General features: G+C 45.4%; 1 protein-coding gene across 3 annotated transcripts in view; it reads right to left on the bottom strand.

Annotated features, from left to right (window-relative positions):
• Window positions 1-16,413, bottom strand: part of CCDC13 (coiled-coil domain containing 13) — a 33,337-nt gene extending 16,924 nt beyond the window's left edge. For all 3 annotated transcript variants that reach the window (XM_051612336.1, XM_051612337.1, XM_051612338.1), the window contains exons 1-8: window positions 16,361-16,413; window positions 16,029-16,252; window positions 11,210-11,358; window positions 8,349-8,491; window positions 5,030-5,119; window positions 4,636-4,752; window positions 2,650-2,754; window positions 859-1,023 (exon numbers count right to left, since the gene is read on the bottom strand). In XM_051612336.1, the coding sequence (XP_051468296.1) occupies window positions 859-1,023; window positions 2,650-2,754; window positions 4,636-4,752; window positions 5,030-5,119; window positions 8,349-8,491; window positions 11,210-11,358; window positions 16,029-16,246 (987 nt within the window). In that variant the 5' untranslated portion in view covers window positions 16,247-16,252; window positions 16,361-16,413. The remainder of the gene's footprint in view (window positions 1-858; window positions 1,024-2,649; window positions 2,755-4,635; window positions 4,753-5,029; window positions 5,120-8,348; window positions 8,492-11,209; window positions 11,359-16,028; window positions 16,253-16,360) is intronic.
• Between the last annotated feature and the right edge of the window lie 1,567 nt (window positions 16,414-17,980).

The raw sequence follows: 17,980 nt of genomic DNA, 5'->3' as shown, positions 1-17,980 counted from the left end.
TACACTGTGGTGACAAAGCAGCATCTAATCAAGCTCAAGGATGGTGCCAGATGGCCTCTACAGTAGCAAATACAGGGGAGGAGCACAGGGAGGTATGTTTTGCTAACCTGAATCTGTGTAGCTGACTCCTACCCTCCATTTTTTCTTGTGGACACAGGTCTACAAATCTTTCCACCTCAGGATTTACTACCTATGCCACCAGCTATAGCCTCATTCAACCCCTGAACACTGTTTATTTTTGGAGCCACCACATGTGTTGGAGGGTAAGACCCATTTTCAGAATGCCTCTAAACAGGGTGTCTGGTGTAATTCCCAACTTTCTCCTGTTCAAATGTAGACGCCCATATCCAAACAGCTATATGAGGTGTGAGGGGGATGCTTGTCTTTAACATGGCATGAAGAATGCCCATCTGGCCCCAGATGTGAGGGGGATGCTACAGAGTTTGGATGCAGCTGTAGCAGGGCTTATTCCTGCATGTGCCTTCAGTGTAAAGCCAGCAGCAGCTGCATTACAGCCCGGGGTTCCTCTCCATCTTTCTAACATCACACATGGAGCACAGTTGTCAAGTGGCCACATTTCAGGTCAAGTAGATGCATCTGACACATGAATCACACAGCAGAGGGGGAGTCTAAATCTTGACCTGCCAAAGGATGCCTGGCCAGATAAGAGAGCAACACAGAATTCAAGCGTGGAAGCTTTTTGCTCAGTCTCTGAACTATGGCAGGACTTCCTCCAGCAGATCAGGGGGGTTTCTGCAATGGTTTCCTGGGAGGGAGGTCCCCTTAAGGTCTCCTGAAGGGAAGTTATTACACACTACATACACCCAAACAGGACCCTGTCAGCTCACAGTTTTTTACCTCCAAAGCTTCTTTCTTTTCTTTTTCTAAGCTGCGAATCTTCAACAAGTTCTTCTCTTGGGCTGACAACTTCCTTGGATCAGTAAGTACCAGCAGCTCCTCAGCAATCTCACCCAGTGATGTCCTGGTCTTGTTTTGACCCAGCTGACTCTCCAGCTCTCGAACCTAGAGGACAATAATGACAAGTCACCCAGAGCCTTCCCAAGGAGTACAGTGGTCCAGCATCAAAAAGGACATAACCTAAGGGAGCTCCAAGTGCAGCAGCACGTTACTCCTTGACACTCTCATGATTAACTAACACAGAGCGGTGTCTGTTCTTTCAAATTTCAATTTGTTAGTTGCTAACAAAGATGTCTGGGGCATCTGTGCAGGGAAGAGAAATTACACCAGACCTACTGGAGACTCAGGACACATGGGAGGTCTGTGCCTTGTTGGAGCCACATGTGGAGGCCAGGCAGACACTCCAAAGCACCTTGAATACCACTGAACACACGTGGGCAGCAGAGCAATACCTCAGATCTCCTCCAAAAGAGCAGACACCCACTCACCCACATACATTTAAGCATCTTGGTCTTTAGCAGAATCACCACCCAGGATCTAAGGCACAGTTCACAAGCCTGACTGTAAGTGTTTGAGATGTCCTGGGATACTGGAGACACACATAACACAGGATCTACAATACATCCACACTCCTCTGGAGAGATGACCTGAGGGACACCCTAGGGCACCTTGACTGGCATTAGACACCTATATGTGGTCAGGTGAACTCAGGTCTTGCATCCCAGCTCTTCACTGCAGGCATTTTATAGTCAGTAGAATGAAATGAGCACTGCTACAGCACAGTTTCTCTGCCCTGTTCTGGAGGTGTCTTCTAAGGCAAGATCCACCTACCTCACTTTTGAGCCAGTGACTGTATTTACAAGATCCCTACTGACTACAGAAGGGGCCTGAGGAGACTGGCTCAGAACAGAAATTTGTGCATTACAGTTGAGTACAGTTGGGATGAATCCCAGCCAAGGAGTCTAACAGAAGGGAAATGTAATTTGTTCAAGGGAAAGTAGAGGTTAACAACTTCAGTCCATCAGAGTGCAAAAATTAGTTTGTTGGACTATAATTAACCAGCAGGACACTATGTAGCAAATTGCCTGAGAGAAGTTTTATTGAAGATGCAGACAAAACTGGCTCCCTGTCTCAGGCTGACATTTCAGCTCATCTGGGCCCTTCAGAAGACTCAAGAGTTAAAGATTTTCCTGAAGTTCCTGGGGGAACAACTTGAAAATTGTGTCTGGCCTCAATTCTTCCCATCTGATTTCAGGCACTGAGTAAAGGAGCTTCAGTGAGAGCACAGGCAGTGAGAGCACAGGCACTGACAGGGCTCCTTCTGTACTCAGTGGGGAGAGGCACCTTCAAAACATCCCAGGATTTGCCCTAGGCTGCCATGGTTTTCCAAGGTCACTGCACTCTATCCTTTGACACAGATATGAAAGATTCCCAGCTTTGATACTGAAGCTGGCATGTTTGCAACAGGCTAATTAATATTGTTTGCAGGAACTCTGAAAGACCCTGCACACAACAACACATATTTAAAATTGAACACCCCACCACCATGCACAGATAGACAAAAAAAAAAACTACAGAAGTTGCCATGAAGTGTTTTATTCTAACAGTTGTTTTCTTCAACACAGAAAGGACTGGCCCAGGACAGTATCTTTACCTTAAACTGAGGTAATATCTGTACTAAGAGCACCCCAGCACCCAGCTTAGATGGCACCATGCAGGGTCTTAACTCACCTTGCTCTGGAGAACAAGAATTTGCTGAGCTCGTCCTCGCCAGCCCCCAGAATTGATCAAGAGACTTTGGATGTTCACATCTTCACCAACTTCATTTGCCAAAAGCTGTGAAAAAGGAATTAACATCAACAATAAGGCTAGGCTTAAATCCATGTGCTGGGGAGAGAGGAGGAAAAGCTGGTCTCTCTAGCAGTAAACACAAAAGAGTGTAGTTATACATAGTGGCCTGTATCTGATACCCAGTAGTCCATTGGTGTAAGCTCATCAGATCATTATAGTGCAATGTCCTGCACCTGGGCTGGGGCAATCCCAAGCACAGATACAGGCTGGGTGGAGAATGGATTGAAAATAGCCTGGAGAAGGGCTATGGGGTGATGGTGGATGAGAAGCTCAACATGAGACACCAGTGTGTGCTGGAGCCCAGAAACCAACCATGTCCTGGGCTGCATCAAAAGAAGCGTGGCCAGCAGGGCCAGGGAGGGGATTCTCCCCCTTGCTCTCGTGAGACCCCACCTGGAATTCTGTTCAGATCTGGAGCCCTCAGCATAAGAGGGACATGGAGCTCCTGGAGAAAGTCCAGAGGAGGCCATAGAGATGCTCAGAGGGCTGGAGCAGCTCTGCTATGAAGACAGGCTGGGAGACCTGGAGGTGTTCAGCCTGGAGAAGAGAAGGATCCAGGGAGAACTTAGAGCACCTTCCAGTGCCTGAAGAGGCTCCAGGAAAGCTGGGGAAGGGCTTTTGACAAGGGCAGGGAGAGGACAAGGGATAATGGATTAAAACTGGAAGAGGGGAGACATTTAGGTTAGACATCAGGAGGAAATTCTTTAGCGTGAGAAATTCTTTAGTCACATCCTGGCCCAGGTTGCCCAGGGAAGTTCTGGAAGCCCCATCCCTGGAAGTGTTGAAGGGCAGGTTGGATGGGGCTTGGAGCAACCTGGTCTCATGGGAGGCGTCCCTGCCCATGCAGGGGGGTTGGAACTAGGTGATCTTTAAGGTCCCTTCCAACCCAAACTGTTCCATGATTATTACAATACAGATTATCAGTGGTTGGAAGGAGTATGGGTTTATTTGTTCAGGTGGGTAATTAAGTATTTAGATAAGTCTGAGTATTATTCTTTGCTTTTGTAAACATGTGAACCCATGTTTTCCTGCCTGTCTATGGAGAGTGTCAGATTGTATTACCTGGCTGTATAGCTGGGTGTCAGACTGTGCTACTTTTGTAAAAAATAGGATTTCAAATTCATCACCCAGGTTTACAAAGCATTGCTAACAGTTTTCAATACACACAATTATTTTTGATATAATGAACATTTAGCCAGAACTAAACAGGAACAGAGTAGAGAGATTGTCTTAATGCATATCTTTGCAGTCAGGAATGAAGCCAATCTTTCTTGCACAATTCTGACACAGGCACATTAACAAGAGCTAAAGTTAGTATGAAGAGGATTTAAATTATTTATAAAAAGGTCAGGAGAGTTCTATTTTTAGGATCATATTCTCTACTCTGATCTGCATTGCAGGTCTCTTAGGTGAAGTAATGAAACCAAAGGAAACAGAGCACACAGTAATGCATTAAAATCCATCCTGAATCAAAGAGGAAAAGGTTACTTTGGATGTCACTCCAATACACTGTACAAATATGTGCCTTAGTTCCAGTCTGGTCTTTAATCTCACTGAATTCCATGGGACTGAAGCCTACCTTAAAAGTAAATACATAATGAAATGTCTTGGAAAGGAGGAATGGGGCTGAACGTGTGCTTCAAGTCAGTCACAACCTTATTTTGCTGAACTGAGACTTTCAAACATTAAACAAATCTTTTTCCCAGTGCAACCACTACACCCCTGTTGCTCTTTACCTCCTCACAGTCCCCTGGAATACTTCATGGAGGCTTATCAAAGCTAAAAGGAAAAGAAACCTCCTCTGATTTCACAAGAATAGACCACTTGGACCGGGTGTCAGCCACAGTATGTGTCCCACAACGGTACCTTTTGGGTCATCTTCAGTTCCTGTTTTGCAGACTGGAGCTGGTTACGATAGTCTAACACCTTCATGTTGGCTGTGGTTAATTTTTCTTGCAATGCTTTCACCTCTGGACTTTCAGCCTTTGAAGAGAAGAATATACTCGGTAAGAAAAGAATCCTCAGGGAAAAAAACCTGAAGAGATTAAGATCCACAGATCCATCAGGATCACAGAATCTTTTTCCCTAGACCCATACAAATGCCTTCCTTAATTTTTGGGGCTGTAGAGAAGATACAAACAGGGCAAACTGGTCACAAAACTAGTGACATGGATACATCCTTGTCATAGGGAAAGGACTGCAAAAGAGGAGGGAACCAAGTATCAGCTTCTGATTTCCTCTCTTCCATCACAATTCATACCAAGTTTCCTTCTGTCATCTTCAGGGCTGATTGCTTGATTCCTGCATCACAACCACCAAGAGACTGTATTTTTCCTACAGCTGTCTGTAGCTGGAAAAGAAAAAGAAAGGTGGGGTTATTCTAGAATAGATACAGTGAAGAGCATAGTGCCATGCAAGATTAATTAGAAAAAAAGCACAACAGCAATTCTGATGAGCCTGAATATTTTTTATTCTAGAAACCCCTCCCCCCACCATTTCATCCCTCCTTGTTTTTAAAATACAATCAGTAGGAGAGCATACAGTCTTTCCTGATATAAAGCAGCATGTGTTATTTTCCTGTGGAAAAACTTCAGTGCAAAGGTCTCTGACTTGTTGAGGTGGGATCAGTTATCAAGTATGGAGATTCCTGTGAGATTTTATCACAGAATAAAACATGTGTTTATATATATATATATATATACATACACACACAAGCAAATAGAATACAGTACATATCAGGATGTACAGGTCAGGATGTTATCTCTGGATTCTGGATGCTAGTTTACCCACTCTTCAGGAAAATCACTGGATATTTCATAAAAAGTATATATTTCTCTTCACCAAATGAATTTAAAAGGAGGAATGACTACTTAGTAATGATGTTAAAGCTCTTTTGCTCTAGCTGGGATAGCTCTAAGATAGCATTTCTCAACCTGTGAAGAAAATGCCTCACTGTGTGCCACAGTTTAGGAAGGCAGGCACATAACCCCTCCCCCTCTGAATCATGTCCCCTGTTCAGGCTGCAAAGCTTTCTTCCTGACCTGGAATCAAGTGAATTAGGAGCTGGAAAAGCTGGGCAGTGTAGCTTTAAAGGGCTGAGGCTTCATTCTTTGAGGTGGGCAGGAGATCTTGATTATTTGCCTGAGTAAAAGAAGGCCCTAAGGAATAGCTGCTTTGTTAAAGTGACATCTGGGGGAACAGGGAGTGTATCTCAGACCCAGCTCTAATGTCACCCTTTCTTTGCAAGTACATCCATGGTTAGACCACCCCTTCTGTGCAGCTCATAAACTTGTTTAGTCAATGGACTGAGAATGAGAAATTTCAGCTGGTGGTGGCAGCTGCTAGGTCAAATCCTAAGGAACTTCTCTGCAAACATCCTTTTGCAGTCTTTGTTCACATGTTGCACCCCTTGCTAAGTGACTGCTCCATTGCTTCCATGTTGTCTGTGGGAACACAGTCATGCTAAAACACTGCTGATTTACATATTTTTCAGCTTACATGCAAGCAAAGAGCTAAAGATTATGTAAAATAACAGTGTTTTCCAGTGGTGAAAGGACATATTGTGGTGGATTTGTAAGGCACCATTGCCACAATTCATTTAGCAGAGTTTAAGGCATCTAGAAGTAGGGACAAGGGATGAGGCTCAAACTCACAAATTAACATTTTCCCTGTTTTTAGTGTGAGTCTCTCACTAAAGAATGGAGTGTACTCAATACAGCCAGGGCAGTCTAGTCCTCAGTTAACTGTGCAGTAGACACCTCCATCACATCAAGTGGATGCACGGACTGCTGACTCAGTTTTGCTGCCCACCCACAGGTGTATGATCCCATTTGAGGCATCTGAGGGTATCTACCAGGCCTCCAAGCTGTTGCACCAGCATTGCCAGTCCTGTCACATCTAACAGCCCTGCAGGGATGCCTGAGAGGTCAAGTGGCATCTCAGACTGTACTTCCATGCTTCTGCGTGGGCAACTGAATTGCACTTCAGTGGTCTCAGTTCTTTCTACAATCAGTGGGAAAAGATGAGCCTGTCTAGACAGGGATCCAGCTTAGCTGAAGAGTAACTACAGAGATGCAAATCACTGCAGGGTCTCATCTGTGGCAGCTCTTCTCTTTCATCACTCAACATTTTTCACAGATACCTCCCACTGTCAAACGTTGCTTTAATTTTAACCATCTTTTATAGCTCCATGTAGTTCCACTGAACAAGTACAATCCACACACTCAGGCACTAACCAGGAGTTTAGAGAAGAGCCATCTCAGATGAGGTTGTGAGAAAATACAGACCTTTGAGCAGGGCATGGTCTCAGTGGGGTTCCCAACATGGTTCATCTTTACCTCAGATGGGACAGGTTGCTGTGTTTGGTTTTGATTTTGAAGGTGCTGGTGTCTACAGTCAGATGAGTTCCTATCTAAAGTGTCAACCTCTGCTTTGACCAGCAATTACTGTTTGCTCTGAGTTTGATTTCCTTTCCTGAAATGTCTGTGGTCCTTTCTTTTGGGTCAATCTCTGACAGTATTTTAAGTTTCAGTTTGAATAATGGTAATTAAACTTCTGCAGTAAGGGATTACAAGCAGGTTGATTTTTCTGGAAATTATTCATGGCTCTTTCCCCTACTTCTGTGATTTTGTAGCTCCACAGCTAAGCCTGATTTTAATTAGCCAGCCTGCCAATTGTGTGACCAGACCCCTCTGGATTGACCTGATCACTCTGGATCTATGTAGGAGTTCTCAGAAAATTCAATCTACCATTTCTTGATCTTTCAGGTACCTGCATTCAGATCCATGCATCATTCATGATCACAGTGACTGTGAAAGATGAACTAAAAATGCATTTGTCAGGCAGGATGATGAACGTTATTGATCCATTGTTGTCTTCTAAGGAAGCAAAGCATTAAAAATCATCCCAAATTTTACAAGTATTGTACAAGGGAGTGCAGTAGTAGCCAATGAACAAAGTAAACATTAGCATCAGGGCTTCTAATTTTAATTTCAGCAGTCACCTGAATAAAATGATTCCCGTGAAAGGTTAGCAGAAATAAAAAATTGTAATAAATTACAAAAAGATATTTGACTGAGTGAAGATTTGCAACTGTCTCAGTTCTGGAAGTACTTATGGCAGAAAACAGCTTTCATTATGTGGATGAATAAAGCTTGGAGTAATATAGTGCTAATTCATGGCTGGTATTAAGGAGGTGGGGACCTACATAATGGTATGAAATTTGGTTCTCCTCACAGACAAAAAAAACCCAGAAAACTATCATTGCCATACTGCTAGAAAGGCCTCTGTGCTTCAAATACAAGTGAATTTCCTAATTGGTATTTCATAAATCTTTCTCTCACTACAACTGATGGAAATCCTTTCCTAGCTCCCTGGCTCTGCAAAGATGGCAACAGCTGAGGGCACATGTCCCTCCCTCCTAGCATGGACAGCAATTACATGGACTCAAAGCAAGCAGGGATGAACAGCAAATGCAAGATGGGGACATGAATTAAATGCAGCTTCTATACCTCCTCTACTCCACCACCTGGATTTCTATGTTTTCAGCATGCAAAAAGAGAACAAGAAAAATGCCTCACTTCTTTCTCCAGCTCTTTGACTTTGTTACTCAGCTGCTTCACTTTGGCTTTTTCCCTCTCAGCCTCAGCAGTGATCTCACGATTCTTTTTGGCCAATTCAACAATTTTAGTAGCTACCACATCTCCAGCTAAACCAGATGCCCCTGAAAAAACATACATAAAAGCCAGTGACATATCTTACAGGCAAGATCCAGAATAGATGACGTTTTTGTTCTCTATCCAGTGCACAATGTACTTTTATTGTCTAATCCATTTCTTTCAGAGCTGTGCCAGGCACTTCAATGAACAAGCAGGGGAAAAGAGGTGTCAGTGATTCCAGCTGGATTGCTTAGTCCTTTGAGTCAGCATCCCACTGTGGCTAGCAAAGCCACATTGCACACTTCAACATAAGCCACATGTCAGAAGGCCACCACAGTGGTCATAGCAACATTACTACATAGAAAGGCTAGAGGTGTTTTCTGCTCATTGCTGTGAGGGGCAATTATGAAGAGGTTTTTGCAGCATGTAACAGGAAAAGACACCACTCTAGTTTGCACTGGTTGTTTACTATTGGAGGAGTTCTTGAAACAGAGATGCAAACTTTTCTAGACATCTGTCCTAAAAGGTCAGGGACACTATTACAGTTGGGTCCTGGATGATGTCCAGGAAATTTCATTGTGCCTATTTATATATCCCTTGCAATTCTACATGGAGCATGACTATACGACTCTTTTAATTGCTCTTTTAAACAGACACATCATTCACCTCCTCATCAGAGAGGGTTTGATTAGTGTCACAAATAAAGTAAGTCCCTGGATGGGCTTGTGTGTCACTTGGCTTTCGTTAACATCACGCAGGGGATGAAAAGTTGTCACACAAGTGCAGAATCAATATAACTGCAGAAAATGTCCATAGAAACCTCTAGTGCCAGTATCAGTGAGTATCAGCCTGCAACAACAAATCTTTAGTGAAATATATGGATATTAAACTTGGCTGTTGTCACTCTTCTTAACTCTTTCATCCTCCTTCAGTGCTCTGAAGTAATGACTTCCTTACTGACACCTGTGAAGATTATACTCAAGGACCTGGGTGAGATGCAAGGATGACAGGTTGTTCTTAAGTGAATTCTGAGTCCCATAAAAGCTCTAGAGACATCAAAGGGGTTATGCAGAATCTAGACAACAACAGAATATGACCCTGTGTCATTATTTAAAAACACTGTAGAGAAAAAAAATAAATCATTATTTTTAAAAGTGTTTCCACTGTTCTTAACCCTCCATCTGAGAAGTGTTTCCCCTCTCATCTAGAAGCTACTTTTTTCTCTGTTTTCATAATAAATCACAGAATCACAGAGTGGTTTGGGTTGGAAGGGACCTTAAAGGTCATCCAGTTCCAACCCCCCTGCATGGGCAGGGACACCTCCCACCAGACCAGGTTGCTCCAAGCCCCATCCAACCTGCCCTTCAACACTGCCAGGGATGGGGCAGCCACAGCTTCTCTGGGGTATATAATGGCTGCTATGAATCAAAGGAAGGATTAAACTAACCCAAAGCCAGGCTGGTGCTTCCATGTGATGATCTTTAAATGCATTGCACACATTTAATCCAAACTTCCAATTCCCATGCAGTGTGGGTCAGTCTCTTGCCACATGCAGATAAGGAAGACAGAGGCACAGGGCAAACTGCCACAAGTTGGCAAGTGAGTCAGCCAAAGGAGCTGCAACTGGCTCCTGGCCCTGACCCAGAAATAGTTTATCATCTCCCCTAAATACAAGCTACAGATTGTTTTTAAGAATTAAGGTGTAATTTCACTGTTAGTTAGTTCTGCTTATTGCTGGTTTCCTCCTTCTGCACCAGCCTGGTTATGGCTGATCTCCTGAACAACAGTGGCACCCAGTGGAGGAGGTGCAGGCTGCACAGCTCAGATTTCAAAGGACACCAACGTCCCTCTAGAAGCAGGACTTTGCACCAAGCCAGCATCCTGCGTGTGCCTGAATTCAGGCATTCAAACGAAAGGAGCCTGAATAAGGAACTTTACACCACGTAGCAGCGAAAGCTGAAAAACTGCTCTCTGACACTAACAAAAACTTGTCCAAAATATGATTTTTAGGGGCTGTCAATGTTTGTGCCAACAGTAGCAAGTCAGCAGAAGATCTCTGAGGAGCAGAGATCACTGTGTACCCCTAAAGAGCACTGTACTTCTTTTAAGGGCCACATTAGGATCATTAACAATATTTTGCACCTTAGGTCTGACCTGTCTGAATACCAGAAGTCACTTGGTCCTTTCCATAGCTCTCTAAGACAGAGTGCTGGTACTCATACTTTGCAGCTCATGAAATTGAAGGAAAGACACAGAACTTGAAGCATGCACATAATTCCATGTGTAAGTGTTAATCATGTCAAGCCATTGTGAGGAACTTCCTCTGTAAATAAAGCAATGAGACTCCTAATGAGACTCCTCACATGGGGGAGACGTGATGTTTAGGAAAATCTGCAAATGCCAAACAGTGTCAGCTTTGACCCTGACAATTTTAGGTAGCAACTCTAAGTGTTGACTAAAGCTACACCCAAGTGTCTTAAGTATTTTCAAAGTTCAGAGCCAAGTGGCTTCAGTGCTACTGCAAATTACAACAGAGAAAAAGGTCTCTCAGTTGAGAGCTGAATCTGGGTTCCTCCTAGCAGAAGCTTACTACAGGAGTGGAAAAGGAGGCAATCACAGTATGACTGAAATACTCATTTTTAGCATAAAGCAGGTAAAGAGATGTCCCATGGATACTTCACTGCCAGGAGCTCTCAAGGAATCTGTTCTCCTACCTCTACTGTCACCAGCATCAAGCCCTCACTGGAACAAACATAGTGAGAATACAAAGTTACTGTGTCTACCTGACAAGGCCAACCTGTCCTCCTGTATTTTTTTCTGGAGTTGCTTTATTTCAAAATCTTTGTCTGTCACCAGTTTGTACAGCCTGCAGTTCTCATCTCGGACCTCTCGAAGCTGATCCTGGAGCTGCTCCTTCTCAGCTTCAAACAACCTGTGAAAAAATAGGCCATGATGGCAAAGGTCACTGTCATGTGCTTCAAATAGATGTTTCCAGAAATAAAATCATGAAAGGACCATATGCTGGATGAGCTGAGCTTACCAGGAGTGAATTTATTGAATGAAGCAGAACATCCTGAACCTCAGATTAGAGCACAAGCTAACAATCTGATCTTTTCAGTTAACTTCTTTCTTCCTCAAAAATTCTGCACTTCCTCTCATTGTCTGGGGCAAAACATCACAGAACAGGGATCTTTCCAGGGCTCCAGAGCCTACTGAACACTCTCTTCTCACTGAGTCTTATATCTTTTTTTTCAGAGGAAACCAGGCAGGCTGACCATTCAGCATCCCTGGCATTCAGGCTTTATTTCCTATACTTACTGAAGCCAATGGAAGCCAACCGAGCACCAGCTACAGAAGCTGCTGCTGAGGTTCTTTATTTCAAAAGAAATGCTTCATAGCAATTCACAAGAGACCAATTTCTTCTGTCCTTCCTCTGATTTTCTTGGAACCTCAAGAGAATGGACTGGCATCAGTTTGCATTGCTTTTTGGAATTCATTTGGAAACAAAGATTATCAAAAGCCTTCTTAATGGGGGGAAACAGCCTTGCTTCTCCTGTTCTTCAGTGCATTTATTACATGTATAGGTTTCATCTCTCTAAGACATTCAGAGAATTAGTGACTTTAATCTCTTTGCTTTTACATGATGGTTCCTCCATATGTAAAAACTAGAAGCTAAGGCGTCGAGGGCTCAATTCCATTGTGGACACTCAAGCATCTATTTGAGATGCTCCAGGATCATCTGAGCTCCCCATGGCCAGTAGCCACCCCACAGCATTCCTGGGAGAACTTCTGGGGCACAGGCAGAGAATGGACAGCATCTCAGAGAGTACCTGCCACCCATGTGTGGACATATGAACCAACCCAATTACTAACACCCCCCAACTTCAGACATACCTTTCAGCCAGACTCCTCCAAACAGCAGCATTTCAGAATAGAAATGAACCTGTCTCCTTTCCCCAGAGAAGAAACCAAATGTGTTAATAGAAGCTGTAGTGACACTGCCTTTGGTAAATATGGTTGTGGTGGAGACTCTGCTGGCTCAAGTCAGTGGTTCCCATTCTGCCTGACTCTTTTTCCATCTGAGCTTCCCAGCCTACCCCAGCCTGAGTTTCAGGGTGAGGTCCCACTGCATACCAAGACATGGGTGCCTCTCTCTGAGCAACAAGCCAGAATGGCCACAAAACCCAAAATTACAACCAGCACTGCCTGTAGACCCACTGCTGCTCAGGGTGGCATGAATCTCTAACTGCCACTAAATACTTTGATGAGAGGACTCAGTTCAGTGACCCACACACAGGTGCCATTTGGGCTGCCCACCAGTCCCCCACCTGCTGCTGCTGGAGGGTGCAGGACTCCTGTGTCCTATCTGTCATTCCCATGTGGAAGTTCCTGATACCCTACAGCATCTCAGACACCCCAAGACACCTAAGCCAGTCAGATTAATTGACCCCTAGGTTTTTATTATCCATAGTGTGAGCCTGGATGTCTACACTTTGGTGAGTTAATCTGGAACAATGTCCCACCCCTTTGGCCACAGAGTGATTGCTCCAGACTACAACAGGAGTAGGTAGCTTGGATGACCACAGAGATTGGGATAAAGCCACAGGAAGACAAATCAGCTGTCTCAATAGTCACCTACATCTTTTCTGTTCAGAAGTTTTAGCAAGTTTTTTGCTCCAGCTGGACCTTGGAGCTTTTAAATGCACACTCCATAGGTACAGGTCAGAATAAATGAGTCCTTAGAGCCCTGCCATAAACAGCACAGTGAATTTATGACACGGTTCACAATCCATAATTAAGCAATGCACTTCTTTCAAAGCTGCAAATCAAAGGGAGATCAAAGGTAGCTGTTTACAAAGGAGAAGAAAGAAACCAGCAATCTGAGCAGAGAAACAGTGGAACTAAGTTATTCCCACATGTACCACTCATGGAAGTCAGCAACAAACCTGTGCATATTTAATTAGAGGCACATGGACAGGAAGACTTTTAACAGTTAGGGAATTAACATGGAAAAAAGTTTCTAAGCCCTTAACACACCTGATCAGTGATGTCTTCCTGAGAGCAGGCTTCCAAGTCTTGACAAAAATCACTTGCAGTGGGATGGACAGAAATCCCAACTGCAAAGAGCTGGAGTCTCCTCTGAGAACCTTCTCCATCCCATCCCAGACTCACTCTACATGTTACAGATGAGGCAGCAGGTTCCACTCAAGTGGCTCAGCTACAGAAAATCAGCCAAAAGAGGCTGCAGAAAGGTAACCCTTTTCACTCTAGCTGAGGGAAACAGCCAGGGGAAGCTTGCAGGCAAGACCTATGTCTGAAACCCAGGTAAGTGTCTTTTCCAACTCTGTTACAGATTCTCCATGTGATGGGGAGAATCAGTTAATCTTAAATATACCAAGCAGAACAGAAAGGATAAAGTTACAGAAAGAACAAAACAGAAAGACAAGCATGTCAGCTAAACACTTGCTTAGACAAAATTTGGGAGTAGGTCAAGAGGAAGGAAAAATGAACTCCCAAGGCTCAGAGGAAGGGAGACTTCTGAGAGGAGGATGTTTTCCAAGCTATAAACAACACTGACGTGCTGAAATCACTGCCACTGCAGGCCATATGGAGTCCTGTCATTCTGGAATAAGTTTCTAATGTGTTGTCATGGGAATACTGCAAAGTATATCCTGGAGAGTCCCTTCCAGAAGCAAATCCTGCCCAGATTTGATACACTCATAACCACTCTTCTGCTGGACGGCAGAGGTAAATAAGCAAAGGACAACTCAGATAAGCCTGCTACACCTGCCTTGTCACACAGGGATTTTTAACAGTGAGTGCCACTGAAAATGGAGGTAGGTGACAGAATTACTCAGAACTAAAGTAATGAACCATAAATGGTCGAGAACTGCTGGGAGTCTCCTGTGCTCAGCACCCCAGAGCACACACACTGCACCAGGACGTGCTATGGGAGCATGTGAGCCCCTCTAACCCACCAGACAAACCCACATCCACATTGTGGGAATCAGTCTGCCCCTCCATTAAAAAAAAAATTAATAAAAAACCAAACAAAAGAACAACAAAAAAACCCCACCCCAGATCTCCTTAGGAATCTTCTATATCTTCTATATACTTTCAGAACAAAGGGAAGAGGACAGCTGGTAGAGGTCAGATCAGAAGCCGTGGCGAGGGGGCTATGTGTGAAGAAGACAATATATGATGCAAAGGTGAGAGCATTAGTTTATAGGAAGTGAATTCCCTTCTTCCACACAGATGTCCTCTGCAGCCTGGACACATTCCCAAAAGCATCTGAATGTGTCAGTGGTTCACTCCTGGGTTCCCTGCATCTTCACAGAAGCTCTGCTGCAGCTTATGCTCTTGGGCCTTAAGGAAGTGAGCTTCAGAAACAAGCTGTTGCCCAGAGTTTCACAGAGCATTCAGCATTTAGGGATAAATAAACCCCGGTTAGTGGCTTGATAAACTTTGGTAAAGGTGCTTTTCCCCCCCACCAGAATCTGGGAGGGGAAACTGTCTCAAAGGTATGTGCCTGCTCCTCCTTCCTGCCCCTGTATCACAGGCCATCATCTCATCATGGCCCAAATAAAAGAGTCTGTGGCAATTAAGCTATAAACCAGATCACTGAAATGGCTTGAGGGAAAAGTCTCTTGCCCCAGAAAGCAAGTCCAGTTTCCAGCAAACAACTCTATCAGCACAGGTGCAGCAGTGGAGCAGAAGCAGTAGTTTCTTCAGCTGGCTTCACCTCTGAGAAGGAGCAAATCCCTGAACAGCCAACTCTGCAGTAACTGCTACATCTTTGGGATGTGTCCAACTTCAGACCTGTTCTAGTTTGTACAAAAAAATATTAATTGGTTCAGAAGGAAAGACTGACTCTATCCTAGAAGCAAGATGAATCATCTGAGCTGGGGTTTCAAATCCCTGCTCCAGTAAATTTAATTATGCACTCAGCTTCAAAACCAAGATCAAGGGAGATCCACATCAGAATGTCCAATGTCCTGGTAATCCAGACACTACCCCAGTGACTGAGATAAGACCCAAACCCCTGTTACCAGTAAGATTTTAAGCCCTACCTTGTATAATCCTGTCAAGCATCTTCACCGGGAGACAACTCTGTCTGTGAGACCCTCCTGTATAGCTGGCTGTCTTCTGATCTGCTAAATGAGGCTACATTGCAAAGATAGCCAGTGGAACATTCTTCTGGGCTGCAGGACTCTGGCTTGCTCCCATTAGCTGCTTTGCACTTATTTGCCTTTGGAAATCATTCATGTAGGGCACCTGTTTGTTAGCAAGGCTGGGCAGGACCTAATCAACACTTCCAAGGATGTTAGTGAGCCTGAATGACTGGATTTTGCCAGATAGTACCTCCAGCATATCACCCTTAACCCCTCTGTCCTTCCACTCCTCCTTTGCAAAACACTGATAATACAGAGCACAACACGAGGAGGATAAACATGCCAGGGAGAGAGTGAATCTTTTTGGAATAATGAAAGCCCAATATGTGAAGACAGAAAGTGTTCTGCCAACTTAATGTGAGTTTCTTAACATCCTATACAAAATACACTTCTGTGACCTCCTGGAGGAACTGTGCTGCTACAGCTTTACCTTTTGCTGTCATCTTCATTTACAGGCTGTCCTGTTTCAAGCAGGTTTAGATCATCTGGGATTCTGAAAACCTCCTTTGTGTTGCCATTATCACCCTTCAGGCTGTTCTGCTTTTCCTTCTTCTTCTCCATTAGGTTTTGCAGCCGCTTTTGCTGTTGCTCTTGATAAGCCTTAAACTGGCTTTTAAAATGTTCACTCTCTTTTATGTCTGACTCCATTGCTTACTAAAAGCATAACAACAAGAAAATAAAAAGTGACAGAGAGCAGAGATCAAGACTGCTTTGGAAAAACATCCTCATCTAGCAGCTGCCTCACTGTTTCTCCTCACTGACCTCTGCACAGTCTCTCTGCTGCCTTCTCCTCTCAGCCACTGTGCCCCACGGCCTTGCTTCAAGTGCCTTTTTCCATAAACAGCTTCCAGAGAGTCTTCAAGAAAGTTATCCCGTCTTTTTCACCCTAGTACTCAAAAAGCAATGCTTTGAAATATCTTTAAACAGATCTGTTTAAATAAACATTGTTACAGAAGAGCAAGTGAGGGTCAAATCCGAGCGAATGTGGCAACCACGTTATACTGGATAAAGGGAACACAGACTGTTTATGACCCAGGTGCATCCAGCCTTCCTTCCCACATTCCAAAAAACATACAGATCCCCCCGTTTTTTGTGTTAATGTGAGACTGACAGAGGAAGAAAGATCTCTGCTTATCCTAATGCTCCCTTTGGGCACTAGACACCAAGAGTGTGGCTCACATCCTTCCCCTAAAATTCCTGAGCATGAAGTGCTAACATTAAGGCAATAATATTGCCACCCATTTACAAGTCTAGAGCTTTACTTAGTACGACTAAAGACAATCAGTTTCCTGATGTGTTCCTGCCCACTCTCCTTCTGTTTGACGTTTACTGTCAGCAAAAAAACTAGCGCACCTATGGTCTGGGAAAGGCAATGGGGAAGAACTTCCAAAGGCACGTGCTCCGCTGAGTAATTAACACACTCGGGCAGCAATCACCCTGAGCCCCGTGGGTATGAGAGACAGCCTGGGGCAACCTTTGGCCCTCCATCCTACCTGGGTAAAGCCTCCAGACCTGCCACAAAGCTGCCGTGCGGGGGGGGGGAGACGCGGTTCCCTCCTCCCCCGCCTTGCTGGGCGGCCTTGACAAGGCCCCCACCCCTGGGGCCACCGACCTGCACGTCCCCCGCCCTTTCTGCCTACCGAAACCGCCTTCCCCGGCCCCGAGGGCGGCGGGGGGGGCGCGGGGGGGGAAATCCCCCTGCGGGCCGCCCCCCTTCCCCGCGGCGGGACAGGGATGCTGGGCTCCCCGCAACCGACCAGGCCGCAGCGCCGCGCCGTTCCCATAGCAACGGCGCCCTGGGAGCGGGACCGCGCATGCGCCGCAGCCCGGCCGCCACCACCGCGCATGCGCCGCAGCCCGGCCGCCACCACCGCGCATGCGCCGCCGCCCGGCCGCCATCGCCGCTCCCTCCCTCAGAGCCCCGGGCCTCCCCTTCCCGCGGGCAGCCCAGCCCCTCGGGGCGACCGAGCTGCCCCTTAACCCCCGCCCCAAGGTGGGGAGGAGGCGGGCAGCGACAAGGAAACGGCCTTGGGTGGGGGAGGGTCCCTGCTGCTCTGGGCCCGCCCGGCTGCAGCCCCGGGAGGGAGGCCTCGGGGCAAGGCCTGAAGGGCGGCAGGACTGGAGCGGCTGGGAACGCGTTGTCCAGCAGCGTTGCACCCTCTCAGGTGATTTTTATGGATGCAGAGAAGCTCACCCCCTCCCCCCCCCTCCTCCTTCCTCAGGGGGCTCCCTCAGGAGCAGCTCCCCAACAAATCCATAGCCAAAAACTTATGTCCAGTGCTCGCAGATTTATTCATATTTCATCTCTTACTCTTCTGTACAACGTCAGAGACAAGAGGTGCAGCATGCACATCGCAGTAATTATCACAGAGAGACATCATC

The sequence above is a fragment of the Apus apus genome, chromosome 2, assembly GCF_020740795.1.
Source record: "Apus apus isolate bApuApu2 chromosome 2, bApuApu2.pri.cur, whole genome shotgun sequence".
NCBI classification, from domain to species: domain Eukaryota; kingdom Metazoa; phylum Chordata; class Aves; order Apodiformes; family Apodidae; genus Apus; species Apus apus.
The sequence above is the reverse complement of the archived record's forward strand: the minus strand, read 5'-3'. Positions and strand labels throughout refer to the sequence as shown.